General features: G+C 34.0%; 4 protein-coding genes across 4 annotated transcripts; 3 read left to right on the top strand and 1 right to left on the bottom strand.

The window, feature by feature from the left end:
* Positions 1-1,706: 1,706 nt before the first annotated feature.
* Positions 1,707-6,523, top strand: Tsp_08207 (nuclease domain-containing protein 1). Its single transcript, XM_003373568.1, has 15 exons — positions 1,707-1,934; positions 2,094-2,217; positions 2,270-2,351; positions 2,414-2,666; positions 3,719-3,880; positions 3,936-4,042; positions 4,093-4,272; positions 4,409-4,612; positions 4,673-4,907; positions 4,967-5,108; positions 5,219-5,337; positions 5,395-5,767; positions 5,825-6,018; positions 6,100-6,207; positions 6,266-6,523. The coding sequence occupies exons 1-15, from the start codon at positions 1,707-1,709 to the stop codon at positions 6,521-6,523; spliced, it is 2,769 nt and encodes a 922-aa protein (XP_003373616.1).
* A 447-nt stretch (positions 6,524-6,970) lies between these two features.
* On the top strand, positions 6,971-8,806 carry Tsp_08208 (hypothetical protein). The gene is made up of 7 exons (XM_003373569.1): positions 6,971-6,974; positions 7,027-7,097; positions 7,400-7,522; positions 7,624-7,736; positions 8,139-8,443; positions 8,482-8,607; positions 8,736-8,806. Exons 1-7 carry the CDS (start codon positions 6,971-6,973, stop codon positions 8,804-8,806), a joined length of 813 nt encoding a protein of 270 aa, XP_003373617.1.
* A 1,117-nt stretch (positions 8,807-9,923) lies between these two features.
* Positions 9,924-11,574, bottom strand: Tsp_08209 (protein transport protein SEC13). Its single transcript, XM_003373570.1, has 11 exons — positions 11,568-11,574; positions 11,320-11,387; positions 11,236-11,280; positions 11,063-11,181; positions 10,861-11,012; positions 10,713-10,808; positions 10,626-10,660; positions 10,452-10,576; positions 10,275-10,398; positions 10,078-10,224; positions 9,924-10,016 (listed from the first exon to the last, which is right to left on the bottom strand). Exons 1-11 carry the CDS (start codon positions 11,572-11,574, stop codon positions 9,924-9,926), a joined length of 1,011 nt encoding a protein of 336 aa, XP_003373618.1.
* A 660-nt stretch (positions 11,575-12,234) lies between these two features.
* Positions 12,235-20,065, top strand: Tsp_08210 (conserved hypothetical protein). The gene is made up of 30 exons (XM_003373571.1): positions 12,235-12,252; positions 12,444-12,542; positions 12,727-12,843; positions 13,026-13,125; positions 13,172-13,286; positions 13,394-13,556; positions 13,641-13,690; positions 13,722-13,802; positions 14,735-14,777; positions 14,977-15,102; positions 15,331-15,455; positions 15,550-15,663; positions 15,717-15,870; positions 16,312-16,461; positions 16,553-16,633; positions 16,738-16,844; positions 16,971-17,106; positions 17,236-17,373; positions 17,450-17,554; positions 17,607-17,698; positions 17,741-17,901; positions 17,963-18,148; positions 18,312-18,403; positions 18,489-18,629; positions 18,954-19,118; positions 19,162-19,278; positions 19,347-19,441; positions 19,504-19,669; positions 19,772-19,929; positions 19,975-20,065. Exons 1-30 carry the CDS (start codon positions 12,235-12,237, stop codon positions 20,063-20,065), a joined length of 3,486 nt encoding a protein of 1,161 aa, XP_003373619.1.
* Positions 20,066-20,075: the final 10 nt, after the last annotated feature.

Genomic DNA, 20,075 nt, shown 5'->3' on the forward strand with positions numbered 1-20,075 from the left:
AAGAAAAACGTTGAATGATCATCTCTCAGTGAAGAAACGAGCTGCTTCTTCCTCATTGCACGTAATTAAATACAAGTCCTTTGAAAATTTGACGTAAAAATGACATTAGGCACTGCCAATACTAATTACAAGGAGTGATCATGAAGCAGACTTCAAATGCTAAGGAAAAAAACGGAAAAACATCTTCATGTCATTAATTTCTGTAAAACATCAATAAAACTAGCAATAGTGTCGTGGAATTGAGATTGCAGCTCAGAAAATCCGTAATTATCATTGAAAGCTTTACAGTCATGTATTGCAAAACGACATCTCTGTCATTGTGTTGAATCAATAATAAATTTCCAGCCTTAGATCAATCGATCAATAACATTTCTCGTTATGAGCAAGAAAAACACTGAACAATAAAACGCGGCTATCATATTATAAACTACAAATAATAATCGACTGAACATGTAAATAAATTTGAATTATCCGACACCATTATAAATATCTATTATGGGAAAATTGTAAATATTTTGCTGAATACATGGCTAAACATATTGATATTCATTCAAATTGTCCATTTCCAAATTCAATGCTTGAAATGAAAATCTGCTTTTCGACAGTACGAAATAAAAGCTGCAAAGCAGACAGAATATTCTACTAATAGCTCATTTGAAAATTGATTACCAAGTAAAAAACAAAAAAAAGATTAAAGACGAATCGCTTAACTTGAATCACTTTTGTCACATATATCTAAATACTGAATAATGAAATCCAATTTCAGCATTTTAATAATTGAATTTGTGTAATAAATTTCATTTTCAAACTTGCTCGGTTGTTTACATCTACTGAAATGATTGCAGCCAACCTGAACAAGGCAAATATTTGAAATCTTTGAACAAAGCCTGCAAAATTTCTGCACAAATTGCCTGCACATTTGCTAGTAATTGCGTTTTGTTTTTCCTCGTGTCCATTATTGACAGTAATAATGCTTTTTTTTCAATTTTCAAATGCAAAACCAAAATTAGTAACCAACAAGAATTTTATACCATTTAAAGGAGATGACAAATAAAACCGGTTTCTGTGCAATGACTGGAATAGCTGTTTGTCTAGCCGTCGCGTTCACCGTCCTCTGGTACAGTACATTATAACTGAACAAAAGATATAATTCAATACGTTTGGAAAAATTAATATTTCTTTTTATATTTCAAAATCAAAATAAAAAACCCAGTGAAATTACACATGCAGCCAATCTTAGGCAAACCTGTGACATGTAATCATGACCTTCAAGATTAATTTGCTTCATTTTAAAAGTATAAATGACAGTTTAAATATATTTACAGTATCTTTAGATGACGTGTACTAAAATTTAAAAAAAAGAATGCCGTCTTAATGAACATTAGACTTCACTTGCAAACTGCGGGCAATTTTAAATTTGAAAAAATAACACAGACTAGTGCATTAGAGTTTGCGCGGTGGTCAAAATTGTAAATTCTTGTAATTGGTAATTCCGCTTCAAATTAAACGAATTGAAAATGAGGAAGCATTCAGTGATCTTGATTTTCTTTTTTTTGGACAGTAACAAGTTGTGCTGTACTAGTCGTCAGTGTTTCCACGTGTTCATTGGTGGTGCTCAGTTCATTTGACCTCGTATTGTCGACACGTCGGTTGCTTCGTTCACGTCTTCTCACATTCGTTTCTGATCAAGAGAATTAAGTAAAAAGATGTATCCAAATAACGTTAGCAGTCAAACCCCGCAGCCTGCACCTGTCTCTTCCCCACCTTTGATGCGTGGTATTGGAAAAATGGCTCTGGGCGGTGATTCCATTGTGATACGTGGCCAACCGAAAGGCGGGCCGCCTCCCGAACGTCTTATCAACCTGAGCAATGTTATTTCCCCAAAGTTGGCTCGGCGTCAGGCCGATTCGACTGCTACTGATTCCCAAGATGAAGTATACCTACTTCTATGATGAGTCCCTCATCTTCTTCCTTTCCTTACCTTTTCTGTCTTGTCTTATACTTGTCCTTTCTCTCTGACCAATATTTTTTTAATTTTTGTCTAATCTTTTTCAGCTGTATAAGTTGAATTTAAATAATACAACTTTGTTTAGCCCTACGCTTGGGAAGCCAGAGAAGCACTTCGAAAGCTGGTCGTTGGCCATGAGTTGTTGTTCACCGTAGATTATAAAGTGCCGACAAGCGGCAGAGAATATGGAAGCGTTTTCGTTACTATAGGTAATTAATATTATAATTCACGGTGAAGAAGATCGCCTTCATCATTTTTCAGACGGTAAACGTCAGAATGTCGCCGAGACACTAGTAAGCCAAGGTTGGCTGGAAGTGCGTCAGAGTGGCGTGAAAAGCAACGAGTAAATTTCCTGAGTCTGCAATTGTATAATAAAAATTTAATCAGTCTGCGTTTTTTATTCAGTGATGCAGTGAAGCGTCTGTTGGAATTGCAGAACACGGCGAAGGCGAATTCAAAAGGCAAATGGCAAGCAGATGATGCGACAAAGCATGTCCGCCAAATCATCTGGTCAACAGCAAACCCCAGAAGCTTGGTCGAATCTTTCAACCGCAGTCGCATCAAAGCGGTCATCGAGCATGTCCGGGACGGCTGCACCGTCAGAGCTTTTCTACTACCCTCTTTTCATTACGTGACCATCATGATTTCTGGCATTCGAGTACGTTATCTTTCCAATATTTATTGTTTCTCTCTTATTTTAACGCGCTTCTTCCTTGTTTTCTGTTTCGCGCAAAAAAACGTAAATAAATTTAAACATGATTAATTAGATAAATAGCTGTACTTCGTTTTTTTTTATCTTTAAAATTTTATCATTCTTTTGTTTCACAAACGGGGCTTTTCAGACTCACTTTCATCATTTGATTCCATAGTCGACTTAGTTTACCTTTCGTCGAATGATGTTCTTGTTTTCTTTTCTGACGTCTGTTGACGAGGATTGCTAATGGAGAGATTGTTTATGTAACTTCATCACCGTAGATTGTTCGACTTCTCTCACTGCTGCTGTTCAAGTGGTTACATAACACTATCTACTGTATTCTCTTTTTGATACTCAAGCTTTTTTTCATTGTTAGATATACTGTAAAATATATACTGCAAAAAAAATTTTTTTCAAATATATTTTTAAAGTATTTTTTTTTATTTTTTGGGGTAGTAAGTTTATGAAATAGATTTATTAAGTAGATGGACATTTTTGTGGATTCACAGGTGGATCGCTTTAAGATTCGGAGTCCATAAGTTAAATATGTTGAAATGCAGTTCAATGAATGAAGTTTTGTGCCGGTAGACCATGACTTTCAGTTGCTAGTTTCTTTTTTCTGTAGTACCTAATACAGATTGCATGGTGATCGATCATTTCAAAAGATTGATTAGGTTGCATTTTCTATATAACTCTATAAGTATTTCCTTGTTTTATCAGATGCTTGGATGTAATTACATTGAAGATGTAATGTATAGTCTTATTAAACAAAGAATTGTTTACTCTGACGTAGTTTTCGAATTATGATGAGGGAATAGTAAACTTATTATTATTTATTTTTTTGTTAGTACCTACTGCGTAATGATTGTTGTTTTTGCTTTGTGTGTGCTTTGAAGCTACTCATGACATGACATAACGTCTGATTTTTATGTTTTCAAGGAAGTATTATTCTTTCGAATAGTTTTATGGTTTGATGATATATTTTTATTACGCATGTATGTATGTGTATTTTTCAGACTCCAACATTCAAACTTGGTGAAGGTGGAATGATACAAGATCCAGAACCATTTGCGGAAGAAGCGAAATTTTTTACAGAATGTCGTCTGCTTCAGAATGATGTGGAAGTTATATTGGAAGGCGCGTCGAATCAGAATTTTTTGGGCACTGTGTTGCATAAGGTTTTTTTTATAAAAGCAAGTATTTTTTTAAATTTCCAACTATTTTTCACTTCAGCATGGAAATATTGCCGAAGCGTTGTTGAAAGAAGGCTTCGCCAAGTGTGTAGACTGGAGCATGCCTTTGGTAACCTCTGGGCCGGAGAAGTTGCGTGAAGCTGAACGGTACGTGATTGCAGATTTTGTTATTTTAATTAAAATTTTATTGGTTTCAGTCAAGCGAAAGAGCGTCGCCTTCGATTGTGGAAAAATTACGAACCGAGTCACGCGAAAGCCGCAGGTGAAAACAGTTTTCAGGCGAAGGTTGTGGAAATTACCCTTGGCGATTCGATGATAATCAAAAAGCAGGACGGGATGTACCAGAAAATATTCCTGTCATCAGTCAGACCACCACGGTGAGTGAACAGATTAACAATTGAAAGACTGCAAAAGAAGAAGAAGAAAATTGATGATGATGATGATGATGATGAGGAGGAGGAGGAGGAGGATGTTCGTTCTGACTGAATGATTGACTGAAGTCACTGTTTTCAGGTTGGAAGATGCTGGCTTAGTGAGAGAAACTCAGTCGGGTCGACAATTCAGACCTTTGTACGACATTCCATTTATGTTTGCAGCTCGAGAAGTGTTGCGCAAAAAATTGATTGGCAAAAAGGTGAACGTGACGATCGATTACGTTCAGCCGAGCGTCAATCAGTTGCCGGAGAGGACTTGTTGCACGGTGGTCTTCGGCGGACAGTATGTTAATATGCTATTCAAATTTTGTCATTTGAAATTATTATTTTGGTGTATTTTTAGAAATATGGCCGAACTGTTGGTTAGCAAAGGTTTGGCTACAGTTGTACGGAATAGACAAGGGGACGAAAATCGATCACCTTTCTACGACAATCTTCTAACTGCTGAAGCAGCTGCTGAAAAGGCTCGTCTTGGCATTCACTCACTCAAGCATTCGGTCGACGCCAACCACATGGAAACCGCCAACATTTACAATACAAGCGAAAAGCAAATTGTACGACTTCAAGAACTACAAGGGGTAGGGGGTGGATTTCTTTATTTTCGCTTTTCTTTATTTCCCCTGATACTCCATTTCAGAATGTTGCGAAGAGTAAGCAATTTTTGCCGTTTTTGATTCGATCAGGACGCACCGACGGTTTGGTAGAGTTTGTTGTGACGGGCAGTCGTTTGCGCATTTTTGTACCCAAAGAGTCCATTATGATAACTCTTCTTCTCGGAGGTTGGTTGGTTTATTTCATGATGCATCTGTTTTTGTTCTTCATTTTATTCGTCGGATAATGTCGTCAGTATTGTTTATTTTATTTCATTTCATTATTATCAATTACGAAGGTGTCAGTTGTCCAAGACCTGGAAGAATGACCAAAGGCGGTGGTGCAGCAGAAGCTGAAGACGAACCGTTTAGCCAAGAAGCGCTGCAGTTTACGAAAGATTTTTGCTTACAACGAGAAGTATTTTTCTGTTTTGTTTTGTTTAATTTACTATTTCAATTTAAATTGTTTTTTCAGGTTGAATTCGAAGTTGAATCCGTCGACAAAGCCGGCAATTTCATCGGCTGGTGTTTTTTTCATGGCAAAAATTTGTCCGAGCTGCTTGTGGAGAACGGCCTCGCTGCGGTTCACTTCACCGCCGACAGGTCGAAATACGGTCCAGCATTGAGAGCCGCCGAAATGCGTGCCAAAGAAGCGAAGTTGAAAATTTGGACCCTAGCTTATTACGACGATGAGGCCGAAGAATTGAACGATGCGGACGATTTGGAAAAAGGCCCCTCGGCCACCCCTTCGGCCGGTATCGTTCCGGAGCGAGTGCCGCAGTACAAAGCCGTTCTGGTGACGGAGATATGTGAAAATTTGAAATTTTACATTCAATATTTCGATCAAGGTACCAAATGTGCAATTGTATTGCAATATTAATAATTCGCATTATTAACTGAAATAGGTTCGCAGTTGGAGCAGATGATGAAGGAGATGCGGACTGCACTGAATGCCGATCCTGGCAGGCAAGGGGCATTTGTTCCCAAAAAGGGCGATGTTTGTGCTGCGTTGTTCAGCGCAGATCAGCAGTGGTATCGAGCTCGAGTCGAAGCTGTCCGAAAAGACGAAATTGACGTGTTTTATATTGATTTTGGAAACGTATGATTTTACTCGCGATCAATATCAATTAGTATATCTATCTGTTGGTGATAATTTATCTGAAACAAAAATTACATTTAGAGAGAAGCCAGAAAGCAAAATGAGCTGGCCAGTTTGCCAGCAGGATTCGCTTCACGTCCTCCTGGAGCAAGGGAATGCGCGTTTGCTTTGCTCAAGCTTCCGGATGATGTAGGTTTTTTTTCTTGCTCTTAAATTCAATTATTGCATGCAAATTTATTCATTCCAGGCCGATTATTGCACAGCTGCGGTGAAGCACTTTTATAAGGAGGTGAACGGGGAACAGTGTTTGATGAATATGGAATATCGTCTTGGTGGTGTGGAATATGTCACTTTGCTTCGAGCCGATCAAAGTGACATTGGAAAATCGTTGATTCGAAACGGCTATTGTCTGGTGGAACAACGTCGTGATCGGAAAATGCAGCTGCAACTTGCTGACTATTTACAAGCTCAGGAATCTGCGAAATCGGAAAGGGTATGCAAATAATTTGTAAATGATAATCTGAAAAGTGGGGAAAATTTTTTTTTTATATTATTTGTTTCCCGTTTTCTTTTCCAGTTGAATATTTGGCAATATGGTGATTTTACTGGAAATGAATTGTAAGTTTTATTTGCGCTTCACCTGCACTGGTTATGGCTGAAAAATGCTGGTCTCGTCCTTCAATCACCATTCGTCATGGTAGTTCATAGTTCGATGCTATATATATATGCCTATATAAAAAATTTAAATATTACTTTGTTTTTTACTTGTCATTCTTTATCATAATAATATCAACGCTTTCTCTCTCTCTCTCTCCTTCCCTCTCAATTTATCCTCTTTTAAAATTAATAATTCGACTGCCCTCCGTGCCTCGCTTGTTCATGCCATGATTCCACCTGTCTATCTGTCTGCGCAGAAATTGTTTTCAGTTTTGTCGTCCATTTCGTGCGGGTTATGAGTAATAACAAGGTTGGATGTAGTTTATTTTATTTATTCATTGTCATTTCAAGCGACATGTCGAATTGGTAGAGATAAATGTGAGAAAGCAGCACTATTTGAAAATGCACCGATTGCTTTTGATGTACTTTGAAGAAAAAAACTGATAATCGCCTGATTTCATTCAACAGCTTCTTCAAAACAAAACTGATTTGCATATGGAGAATAATTGTCAAACCAACAGCACGCAACGGTTTGAATGAATTACAGTATGATTTGTTGAATTTCAAATGAAACGAACGTTGTTGCACAGAATGGAGAAGGAAAGAACAATTGAAATATTCTCGTTTGTAGCTTGTTTTTTGTCTTTTCTTAATCTTTTTTCTTTTTCCACTTGGTATTGCTTCACATGATTAGAGTTTTAATTTTTGTTGTAAAAAATGACAGGTGAAGCCGAAGATTTTGAAACGTTCAAATGATTTCCAATTTCACATCTTCGGCAATGTTGAAGAAGCCTTTCTGTTCTTCGAACAGCAACCTCAGCTCGTCCATGTAACGCTGGTGGAGTTGGTCAATTTGTTGTTGTGTGGGATTTGGACATTTGGTGACTTCGATTGGTCGACCAACTGTAAAAAGATAACAAAAACCAAACATCAGAATTAAAGCATTAGCCAACATTTTACGCTTTACAAGCTCCGCTACTACTTACCGACCGTGCAGATGGGTTGTCGAAAGGGCAGTATCCCGAAAGGCAAGTTCAAGAAACCGCGACCATAAAACACGGGTGTGGAGAATCGAATAAATTTGCGAAATTTATTCTGAAAAAATGAAAAGAAAACCAAACTGATGATCTTCTTCTCTTGGAAAAGATTGCAATTATTACTTGAAATTTTCGCAAATAGGAGCCATGTGGATTGTTGATTTGTCGAAATATATCATTTTCACCGAACGAATATGATGGTACCAGTGATGCACTGAAATGCAGCTAACTATTCAACTACTGCTACTATACTAGCGGTGAATTACGATCTACGTTGTGAATGAAGTGTTTTCTATCGATTTTACGTTGCACGTAAAAAAATAATAATATCGATTGATGCTAGCTTGAAAGCGGTATTGTTGTAGTTTTTGTTAATTTGATTGTTTTTTAAGATGAATTATGATGAGCTCAGTATACAAAATTAAGCTTGCTTGTATTAATCGTAAGTGAAAAATGTTGTCCAATTTACCCGGAAAGCAGAGCAAGCTTGACGAAACCTTTTCTTGATTTGAGAACCAGAGTATGCTTTCTTGGATGTGCCTCAAGCGCTTCTTCTGCACCGCCGACGACAATCACCACTGCGTTTCCACCTTCTGGTTTGTTCATCAAAAAGCTGATGCTTTCTTTGCTGCAGTCGACGATTCCTAATATTCAAGCTTGTCAGTGGAGACAAAAACAACAATTCAGCACTGCTTGCTTACCGAGGAGTAGCAGGTACTCTCGCCGTAGAGGTACGTAGAAATTTCCAACCAACGTGCACGTATAGCAGGTTATTCCTGGAAAAAGCTTGCTGAATCCTGTCGCTTCGGTGATGAAATTGGTAAAAACTCCGACAGTCATGATTCCATGTGGATGATTCGGAATGATGTAATTCTTCGTCGGATCCAGGGAAACGGTTTTCTTCAACGAAACTGGAAAATAGTCGGCCAAATATTTGTATAACGATGAACAGCGCAATGGTATGAACAAGTGGGATCCAGTACATGGAGCGTAAAAATCTTTACAATACCAAATCGCGTACAGAATTACAGTCCACCACAGCTGAGTTTGGTAAAAGATATAAAACAACAACCAGACAGCCAGAAATGGACTGAAGAGAAAAATAGAAACATTCAGCAAAACTGCAGCAGCTTGTAGGCAACTTTTTAGAAAACTGTTGTCGGTGATTTCTTTTCTTTCGTCACTATCATCCATCGGTAGAAATTGAATCGGTAGAACACAAATTCAACGAACACGCGCGTCAATAATATGCAAAATCTGAAAAACAGCTCATATAATGTAATCTACTTGAAATTACAATTCGAATACATCGTCAGAAAAAATCGATCTCCACAACGGAACCATAAACTCAGTACAAGACAAAGTATGCATAACTGTCAAAGTGAAAATATAGTATGTCGAACAATCAAGATCAATTGAATAGGCGAATTTTCAATTTGGAAAACATATTGCAATTTTTTCTTATACACTAACATAATAATGTAATGCAGACGGAATAAAAATTATTTTTAATTTATACAACAAAAATTACGATGTTTGTACATTCACAAAGGATGTAATCGAATGAATTTCTCATTTGACGCAGTGCACAAGATGAGATATGCCATAATTTGAAATACAAGAAAAAGCAGTGCAAAAGCTAAGCACTTATAGGAAATGTAAATGATTAAATTTGAATCCTACGTTAAATACATTACAACATAAGCATAAACAAAGAAGTTATAGAAATTCCTTTTGAATTGAAAATTGTTGTCTTTGTCTATTTTTTTATAAAAAACAAATATCAAATTTCGGCATTAAATTATAAATAATATCAATCTTAAAATTTTGAATACATTTAAATACTTGAATTTTTTGAAGAATACTGTATTACTTTTTCATTTAAAAAGATTAAGCAGGTTTTAAAAAATATATCTATCTAGATATTGTGACTGAAATTGAATAATTTTAAAAATAATTAAAATGGCAAATTTGAACTTTGCTGGTTGAAAGGTTTTAGTTCTCAATTGCTTTTCTTAGTGTCAAAATCTTGCAATTCTAAAAGACACGATTCATCTTCTCAACAAATAAATGTTACATAATTTTATTTCCTCAACATGTTTGTTGAATCATGTTCACATACGCACACGTACACACACACACACACATAATATTCATCGAAAGAGAAAAAGTTTTGAATATATAATAAATCAGAATAAAAATTTCATCATTTTATTTCGTTCTGTCACCACTTGCACCACTTTTCTTTTTAGAGTCATAAACACAAATCCAACGCTTTTCTAAGTTTTCTTTCCAAATTGATACCTAAATTATGATTAATGAAATAAACTATCACTAATAATAAAATTTGAAAATATAAAATCACCTCCTGATTTGAAACTGAAACTGCAAGCTTGGTACCACAAAGCGACCAACTGACATGCCATGCTACATTGTCAAAACGCCACTGAAATTTTTTAATCCACATCTTTTTGTCTAGGTCATTACATTCCCAGATTATGAAAGTGAAATCCTGAAAATACAATTGAATAAAATTTAAAGTGACTAAACTGCTTGAAATACCTGAGAACAGGAAGCAATTTTGTGCACATTACTGTTAACTATAGGAGACCAGGCAACACCACGTACCCAATCCTCGTGACCTTCGAGTGAAATTTCCAGTTCCCATTGATTATCATTGTTCAAACTGAAAAACATATCTTCAAAATTACACAACTTATGTAATAACAACAAACATACTTCCAAATTTTCACCAAATTATCACATCCACCAGTCACAACACGCATAGAAGCATGAGATGCTTTCTGTTCAAACAGTGAAAAAGAAAAAGCGATCGGACACCAACTTATTGCATTACATCCTCGCTAAAATTGCTACAATACTTAAAAAGTAGAAAGTAACGTAAAAACAAACTTTATGTGCATTCAAAATTTTCGACTGCTTCCAACCTAAAATAGATTAACTTTCTCATTAATCAACAAAATCAGTCCCGATGCTTACTCTGATCAATGTTAGACATGACTGTTGCAGTACCGTCAGCACTACAGAAAGCTAAAATCATTCCATACTCGTGTGGCGCCCAGCAAACGGAATTCACTTGAACACAAAACAAGCACTAACTACTGAACTGTTAAAAATCAACATGTACCTGATGCATCATGACAAGCAAATTCAGTAAATTTAGACCATTTTCTCTCCTTGCATTTCCAGATGATTACTTTTTTATCATAAGAACAAGTAGCTAGCATATTTCCAAACATTGGATGAGCCCAACTGCACTGCCAAACTGGTCCTTGATGGCTATAATACTTTTCTATAAGCAAACTTTTGCACAAACGATTTTCGCCTACTCATTTAATTCAGCTTCAACCATAAACTGTCCATCCGATTTTATGTCATAAATTTTGACCAGTCGATCGCTGGAACATGTGGCTAACTTTGTTCCATAGAAATCAACTTGGCAATCATTCTGCAAAAACAACCTTGTCAACAAACGAATATTACATAATGACGATTAACATACAATAAGACTTCGATGACCGGTTTCTATTCTACTTAATAATGAATCCTAAAATAAAATTTTAACGCAAAGTTTTCTCAAAAAAACAGAAATACCATAATTTGACAGAAATGTTTTCAAAAATAAACCAGTCAACCAAGGATTGACGTTGATATCTACAATAAATAATTTATTAATATAAGCAAATAAATGATGAACGAAAAACTACTTTACGAAAATAAAATTACACAGCTTAAAAATGCACCGCTTTAACGCACTGTCAAATGCACTGTAAAATAAATACAGTATGTTGTTTGCAAGTTTGAATTGTAAGCATTTATTATTTAATTGAATACTATTCATTTGACAAATTTATCTGTTCGTTTTTACATTAATTATAAAATGAACAGAAAAATTTATATAAAATAGACGTTATTGACATTAATAAGTCATTCATTTTGCTGCACGCAATTTTTAAAGTCAAATTTCATTGAAAAGTAAATATTTTTAGAATTCTGAAAATAATGCGTTGAAAATTTTTTTCTTTCCTTCCCAAACATTGTGATAAAGTTTCTGAAATGAGGAATCATTACTAAAAATGAGAAATCAGAATTGCGTAATTCGAGAAATCATTGTTCTAACACAGATTGCATTTATGCCACTTTTACGTTTTAATTTTGGTGATGAATTTTTTTTTGTTTCACGCAGCATCTGGTTTCATTGGACGCAAATAAATTTGTTTACATTGACATATAACGCACTGAACTAATCAATCTTCAAAGCAATGGCATGCGAAAAGCAATAACAGCGTAGCAATCTTTTTCCTGATATTACACTTCTTCATTCTCTTCCTGCGTTATGCACCATTTGATTTCCTTATCGCCAATCGCTTTTATAATATTATTAAAAGTCTGTTTCTGTATAAGCGTAAGTTGAATATTATTATAATGCTCTTTTTGCATCTAAAACTTCTGCTTTTTACAATAACTACGTTTACTGTTTATAATTTGTTTACAATAACCCATGTATGTATCTTATAACGTAAGTTGCATGTGAAAAATATTGTTATAATAATATACACAAGTACACATGTATTTTTTCTTATCATAAAATGAGTTTTAAAAGAAAAATAAGTGTTAAAATAATATCTTTTCAAAAATACATAAAATTAAAAGTTCCAATTTATAACATCACAAACTGCCGGTTATCAACTTCATTATAGTAATTTTTAGACAATAAGAATTGCTCTTGCTTGTTTTGATCGTAACTTTCACAGTACGAGTCGTAAATTAAATATGAACAATTATGAACGCATTGATTATTTAAAGTTAGTTTAGAAATAAGTATTACTTACAATTTATATATGTTTTTAACTGTTGAAATTTAAAAGCAATAATAAATTGTCATCTACACAACTGCACTTGATGTGCAATGCAAAAATTGTTTACTTTAAATAAAACGTTAAGAAAAAATTAAATATTTAATTAAAAATGACAGCTGATTTCAATATTGTAGATATTGTCCATGTATCTCTCGCACTGTCAATTCAATATATGTGAAGAAGAATACTTGGAAATTATTGAAATTTGTCAAGGAAAACTTCATTCGTGTCCTGATAAGGAGGCGCTGTATGTTATTTGTATGAAAAAATGCTTTATGAATTATAATTCAGAAGAAGAAATCGATATTCTGGAAGCCGTAAATCGAAGCTTATCTGAATTTATGGAAAATAACAATTCTGCATTACTTTAAGGAGATGATGTTCAATGTACATTTTATGTGATTTACTTGAATTTATTGAATACGTAATAAAGTTGAACCATTTGAATGAAAAGTATCCGAATAAGGAACAACATAAGGCCATTCATCATGAGCTGACGCTGTTGTTCACTCTTTGCAAAATACTTTTTGACCGTTGAAATACTTTAATGCAATAATCTCACTGCTACTATTGATAAAGCATTTCGAATACATTTATACGTGAAACGATTCAACTGTTGTTATACAACTTTGGCTCTCGCCAGAGTATCTCAAACACGCGTTCGTATAGAGCCATGGTTGGACATGAATTTTGGGTATTATTGAATAAAATTATGATCTGCGCCTGAGATGATAAATTTTTGCTTGTTACATTTTATTACGCAAGCTTGATTCTTGTATTTCGTATTTTTCTAAAATCAAGAAGCGCTATTGTTCGCCGTTTCGACTTCCTGGCCAGTAATTTCATCCCACGTCTCATTACGGCAAAACAAAAATGTTGTTCGCATAGTGTTTGTTCACCTTCACGGCCGCATGCCATATTCACATCCAACATTACAATCTGGATTTTACCCTCCTCAAACGTTGTATTTTGTTGATCAAATTCTGCGTTCACCCGGTAAAAACTGTAGCGAATAACAGAGAAATTAAAAGTATTACGTTCCTTTAAGAATAATTTTGATAAACAAAAACAACAATTTGCTGAACAACTGTATTCCCAGTAAAACAATAATGAAGAAATTTCTTCTCAGAATGACAACTCTTATTCAAGAGCTGTTGCATTCCTACTTCAAATATGTAGGCTCTCAAATGGCTGCATTCAAGGCAGCCAAGTAGTATTACAGATGTCTGTGATAGGTTATTGCTCTCTGATTTCATGTATTACTTTGCTTGTCATCAATAATTTTCGCACTTTGTACTTAAATACGCATCTAAACCAACTTCCATCTAAACTTTTCTATACAATACGCTGTTATTAACAGATAAAACTGCAATTAATTTCAAATGATCTATGAAACCCTTTATATGCTTTTATTTTAAATATGAATGAAATAAAACTTGATTCATTATCATGTAATTTTATGAAATGTTACTGTAATATAGCAAAGCTTTATTTAACGTCTTCTGAAATAAGTAAAAATCTGAAATTCATTTTCTTTGAACAGAATTTAATGAAGTAATTAAATTTGCCGTTTTTTTTATTTTGTAATGCATTTCTAATAATTTATAAGGCTTTTCAAATCAAATGAAAATTTATTGAACGTGATTATTAATAAATGACAAACCTTTTATAACGTTGACAGAGCAAATAACATAAGCCAATAGTGAATTAGAAAATCATTAAATTATTAATAAAGTATAAAATATATAAAATAATGATGAAACGTTAATTTAATATCTTTGACAAAGAAAAAAATCACCGATAAATAAAAGTAGCATCGCTAAAAAATAATTTTTAAATATTTAAATATATATATATTTAAATTATTAATTTTATTAAAACACTATTTGTCCAAGATATTTTTTTATTGTTTCTTCCTGCTTACTGTAATAAATAAAATTGCTGTTTTATTTGAAAAACCTTTTAATAATTTTTCAAAAGTATACTAAAAATTTTAAAAACATTTTACAAATTTAAAGGTAATATAAATTGATCACAATACCAACGGAATAAAATTCTTAAATTCCTCAACTTAACCTACATTTTCTTTACCTGCATTTACTTATTTTACTGAACATGACGGGTTAAAGTTCTTTGTTGTAGTTGTGTTTGGCACGCTCGTGGCTCTCTGTTGCGAATGTTTTTGGTTGCTTCTTCAGACTCATTTGCTTTTTGATTTGAATAGGCATTAACTGCTTAAATAACTCTTAATAGTTTCTCATTATACGATTGCGTAATTTTATGTAATCCTTTGTGCTTCGGCGAGACCATTTTTAGTTATTTATAATTATTGTTTTTGATCAGTTCACTTTAAATTTATTAAATTCAATTTTATTTTACTTTAGATTGTGGAGATGGACGTCGATTCGCTTGTCACAAACGTAATCTGTGCGGTGAGGACGATGTCGGCTGGCTCAAATGTTGAAGAAATTCGGAGTGCTACAAATTGGCTTAATGAATTTCAGCAGTCGGTAAATGTTAACTAGATTATTAAATTTGATTTCTTAACGTTTTAAATGTTAAGTTTCTTTTTTTATAATCTGTCCATTTTGTTTTAAACATTTTCAACATTAATCATATAAAATGCATTTTATTTGTAAAGTACAATTTCAATTTAATATTGAGATAATTTTCATTAAAAAACTTTGTTTTTTTGATTTTGAGTTTTCTCATTTGTTATCTAACACTGTAAATTGTAGGATATGGCCGTCGCTGTTGCGGAAAAAATTTTGAATAATGATGCTTTGCCGGCCGCGTGGACATTTGCCGCAACGACAATTAGGACAAAATTGTTGAAGAATTTTCAACAGGCTTCCAGTGAATCGTATTCAGTGTTTTTTGATTCGTTGGCCACCTTATTAATGTAATCGGCAGCTTAATTAATCAATAATGTCGTTTGAAATTTGAAATATTTTTAGAAAATTTTATGCTATGGGAATGAAACCTGTTGTGGCGACTCTTTCTTCGGCGATCGCAGTTTTGCACATTAGAGTTCAAGATTGGAAAGATCCAGTTTTGGATTTGTCTTCCAAGTAATGATTTAAATATGTAAAGGTTAATGTTTATTTATTTGTTTTGAATTTAGGCTTGTTACTGGAAATCAACACTTGCTCTTTCTTTCAGTATTGTCGACATACGCCGAAGAATTGAGTAACGACCGGCTTCGCGTTGGAATATGTCGTCGACAAGAGTTGAAGCAAGCAATGCATTTGCAGATGAATAATGTCATGCAATGCATAGTATGTATAATTTTTTTGAAACATAAATTAATAAATTTCTAATTATTAAATTGATAAAGTTTAAAAATTTAAATTAAAGTTAGTTAAACAACTTTTTCAAATACTGTAAATTCGTACTTAGATTTAGTTTCGAATATAATCGAATATAAAATGTAGTAACCCAAGCAGGGGTTTTTAGAATGCGTATTATTTTTCTGTTAAATATTCATTATAATTTAATGTATTATAAAAATAATTAGTTTATTTCTAATTTGATAAATATGAATTGAATAGTTATGTTTATATAGTTAGATTTATTTTATAAAAATTATTTTGAATTCAGCATCGAATATATAATTAATTAATATTTCTTTTACTTTGGAAGAAATAGTTGTTTTTCTGGGCAATAATCTCAACTGCTGTTATACAATAGAATAAAAGTCTCATAATTGGTTTATTCAGACTTCCATTTTTGCTATGAACGGAACAGTAAGAGAATGCCTCGCCGCGCAGCACTGTGCATTGCAGTGCCTTTCTCATTTAATTGGTCCCATTTTTCCACCGAATGAAGTTATTCAATATCCATTATTTGGCACGATTTTGGAAATTTTGGTACGTATTTATTTTGATCGAAATATTAGCAGAAATTTTCAGTTGAAGCAACAAATGATTATGATGATGTAATGCTGTTTTCTTCTTTTAGAAAGATCAGTCGGCGGATGCCGCCATTCACGAATGTGCTGCAGAATGTGCATCGAATTTTTTGCTTGAAATTGCAGATATGGTCAGAATATTGTTTTAATTATTTGTTTTTTATTTTATAATGATGATTTTCATTATTTGTTATATATATATATATATATATATGTTTATTGTTTTTATTTTCAGCAATACAAGCCCTCGTTTTCTCTCCAACACTATAAGCATATTATACTGGAATTGTTCGAATTGCTGCCGATGTTGTCCACTGCTGTGACGGAGAAAGATGAGCGAAAGTAAAAAAAAGTTGTTATTATACTTGTAATTTATGTTAATGTAGGCAAAGCGATTATGTTGTTTGATATGTAGATCCATATTTTTGATTATGTAACCGATTGTACTTGTTTTTTTTGTTTTTCTAGAATTCAGAGTTACGTGAAGCTTTTCGTAGAATTGAGTGAATCGTGCATCACTACTATGATCACTGAAGCCGACCCAGATATTGGCAAAAAGCCAGTGACATTGATGCTCGACATCTTTACTTTCAAAGATTATCAAGTAAATGTTTCTTTTCTGGTTTCATTACTTTTTCTGAAAACTTTACAGACAGCTTTGAAAATTTGCTTTTCTTCACTAGACAAAAAATTAACCTTGTCCAAATGTTTCATTTTTGTTTTTTCTTTGCAGCTTATTTTAAAAACGTTCAGCTTTTGGTATTTATTATCCGAAGCGGTTTATAAAATGAACGACCATTGCAATATAGAAGAAGAAATTTATAAATACGTGAGTGAATTAATGAACCTATGCCGCTATGAAGAAGACATGGTAAGTCGATATTTTTTTGTATGCGCATTTGTTTCGGCATGTTTGCAGTATTTTGTGATCGGCTTATTTCATATAGCTTATTATTCCGTACGGTGGCGAATTTGAAGATTTTCGTTTCATGGCTCGCGAGTCGATCAGAGATGTCACCTTCATGGTTGGCTCTATAAATCTTTTGAAGAAGGTGATACCGCGGTGAAAAATTTTTTTCAACAATTTCATCGTATTTCTTGCAGATTTACAAAAAATTAACCAGCTGCGGAGACGATTGGCGTAAAGTGGAAGCATGCATGTATGTACTTTCATCGGTGTCGGGCATTTCGCCTTTGTAAGTTGAATTTTATCATTTATTTTCGTGTTGTTATTACAGTACATTACATCTGTATTGTAGGGAACATTTTGAGCAGACTGGAGAAGTTTTCAGCTCAATTACAACAATGCCACCGGACATCCACCCTTGTCTTATCCGAGCTGCGTTGGATTTCGTGATTTGCTCTTACAAATGGCTTTGTTACAATCCAGAATATTATGGTCCGTTTTATTCGTTTTTTTCTCCAGAATTTTAAATAATATTTTCCATTTTCTGTTGCAGATGCGACATTTAAATTTGTTCTTGCTTGTTTCAACATTCCAAAGTTACAGAACATGGCTTCGGGAGCAGTGGTTTACTTGAGTGACCAACGAAGTGCAGTCGTATTTTTGGACGACTTGATCAACATACTCAAAAATGCTTTTCGAAGTGAAGCGTCTTCAAAAATCACTTCCCGCTTGATCGGAGGTTTTTCTTGTTGTTGTTTATTTAAATTATTTATTGATTTTTTTCTACTTGTTTTTTTTCCTTTAATACTTCATTTTGATATATTAATATTGACCGTAGATGTCATTTGCTGGCAGACTGTTGTTGTTCTGATGTGAGTTACACGTTATGATTTACCTTTTAGCTGTCATGAACATTATGAAGGCGTCAGCATTCGAACGGTTGAAACCGACAATGATTGAACTGATTTCGGATCAAGTGAACCGTTTGACTGACGTAAGAATATTATTTATTTATCTGTTTGTTCATTTATTGCTTTATTTTTTTGCATATGTAATTTCAACGTTAATAAGCAATTTAGGTGATGAGAGTTGCGAGCGCAGATAATTGTATTCCTCGACGAGCTGTCTACTATCTCGACAATATTTCAATTTTTTTTCGCTCTGTAAAACTTCAAGTTGACAAGGACGATTATCATCCATTTTTTCCAATTTGTACCCAAGTATGTTTTGTATAAGTTTTGGATTATTTATTTTTTTGGAATTGCCAAATATTTTTTTCTTTTCGACTTATTATTCAAGTTCATAAATTACCAAATTCTTCATTATTGATTGAAACTAGTGTCAGTTATCTGGTGTATATTTTTAACAACACGTAAAGATCTTTTTTGTTGTAAATGTCATTAGTTGGAATGCAATTTGCGTTCATTTCTTTTTCCGTTCGCAAACAGATGTGGAGAATGAATGAATGAACAATTTCCAGTTGGAACTGTTCGAAATTTGCAAGGAAAATATTCAAGTATTGGGTTCGTGTTTTCTATTTTCAGTTATGCCCATTATTATTGGAAATCTGCGAAGCTGCTGCTGGGGATTACAGTATCAGTGAACATGCCTGTCGAGGGTTGCGTCACATATTTCGTTGTTTGGGACGAACCGCATTGGTGTTTCTGGAACCCGTCACCATCAAAGTATACGTGCCAATATTTGATTTGGTTAATTTTTGAATTGATATGGAAAAATTTTTTCGTTTTTCAGATTTACACGATGTACCAGAAGACCGGCTACTCTTGCTATATGTATATGGCGAGCATTTTGACTGACCAATTTGGTGAACATCCGGAATTTCGTTCCGGTCTGCAGCAATTGTTCAACGTAAAATATGAATGGATACCGTTTTCGTTTGTTTGTTTTTTCGTCTTGTTCACTGCTCGATGTTGTAGGCTATGATTCCAATAGCATTCCAACAGTTGAGCAAGAAAAATTTCTCCGATGATTGTAGCGAGACGTTGGATGATCTATTCCGTTTTGTGCATCGGTAAAAATGCCCATTTGAGTTGTAGACTTGAACAATGCTTGTTCCATTTGCATATTTTTCAGCTATTTTGTCTGCTTTCCCGATGCATTTGCTTCGGTCCAGTTGCAGGAAGTGATGATTAAATTGGTCATTGCAACGTCCAATATCAATACGGATGTGTCGTTTCGCAGTATGTGCGTTTTTGTGCGCACGTTGTTTGAGTTTGTCTCCAATGACAAAGATGCAAAAGTGAGTTGTAGTAGTGTATATTTGCATTTGCCGAGCAATGTGAAGAAATCATTGCCAATTTGGATTGATCAAATTTGAAAAAAAACAACTGCAACACTTCAGGAATTTAAAGAGAGAAAAGAAGAAGATGTAAAAATTATCAATGCTTACGTGATGAAGTTTGGTTTTGAGCTGGTATTTACTCTTCTCAAGGCGGCCATAATGCACATTGAACATTCGATCAGCGAAGCGGTGGGCGAAGTGTTGTACGTTATAGCCAAGTACAACCATGATGTGAGTGGATTTTTTAAAAATATTTTTCATAGAATTGCCCCAACCCTTGTGTCTTATTCTGCTTCTCGTATTATCATAGCTTTTTGTATCTTGGCTGAAACAGTCGATCCAGTGCTTTGCTAATGAAAACGCT

Source organism: Trichinella spiralis (assembly GCF_000181795.1).
Source record: "Trichinella spiralis strain ISS 195 chromosome Unknown Scfld6, whole genome shotgun sequence".
Lineage (NCBI taxonomy): Eukaryota > Metazoa > Nematoda > Enoplea > Trichinellida > Trichinellidae > Trichinella > Trichinella spiralis.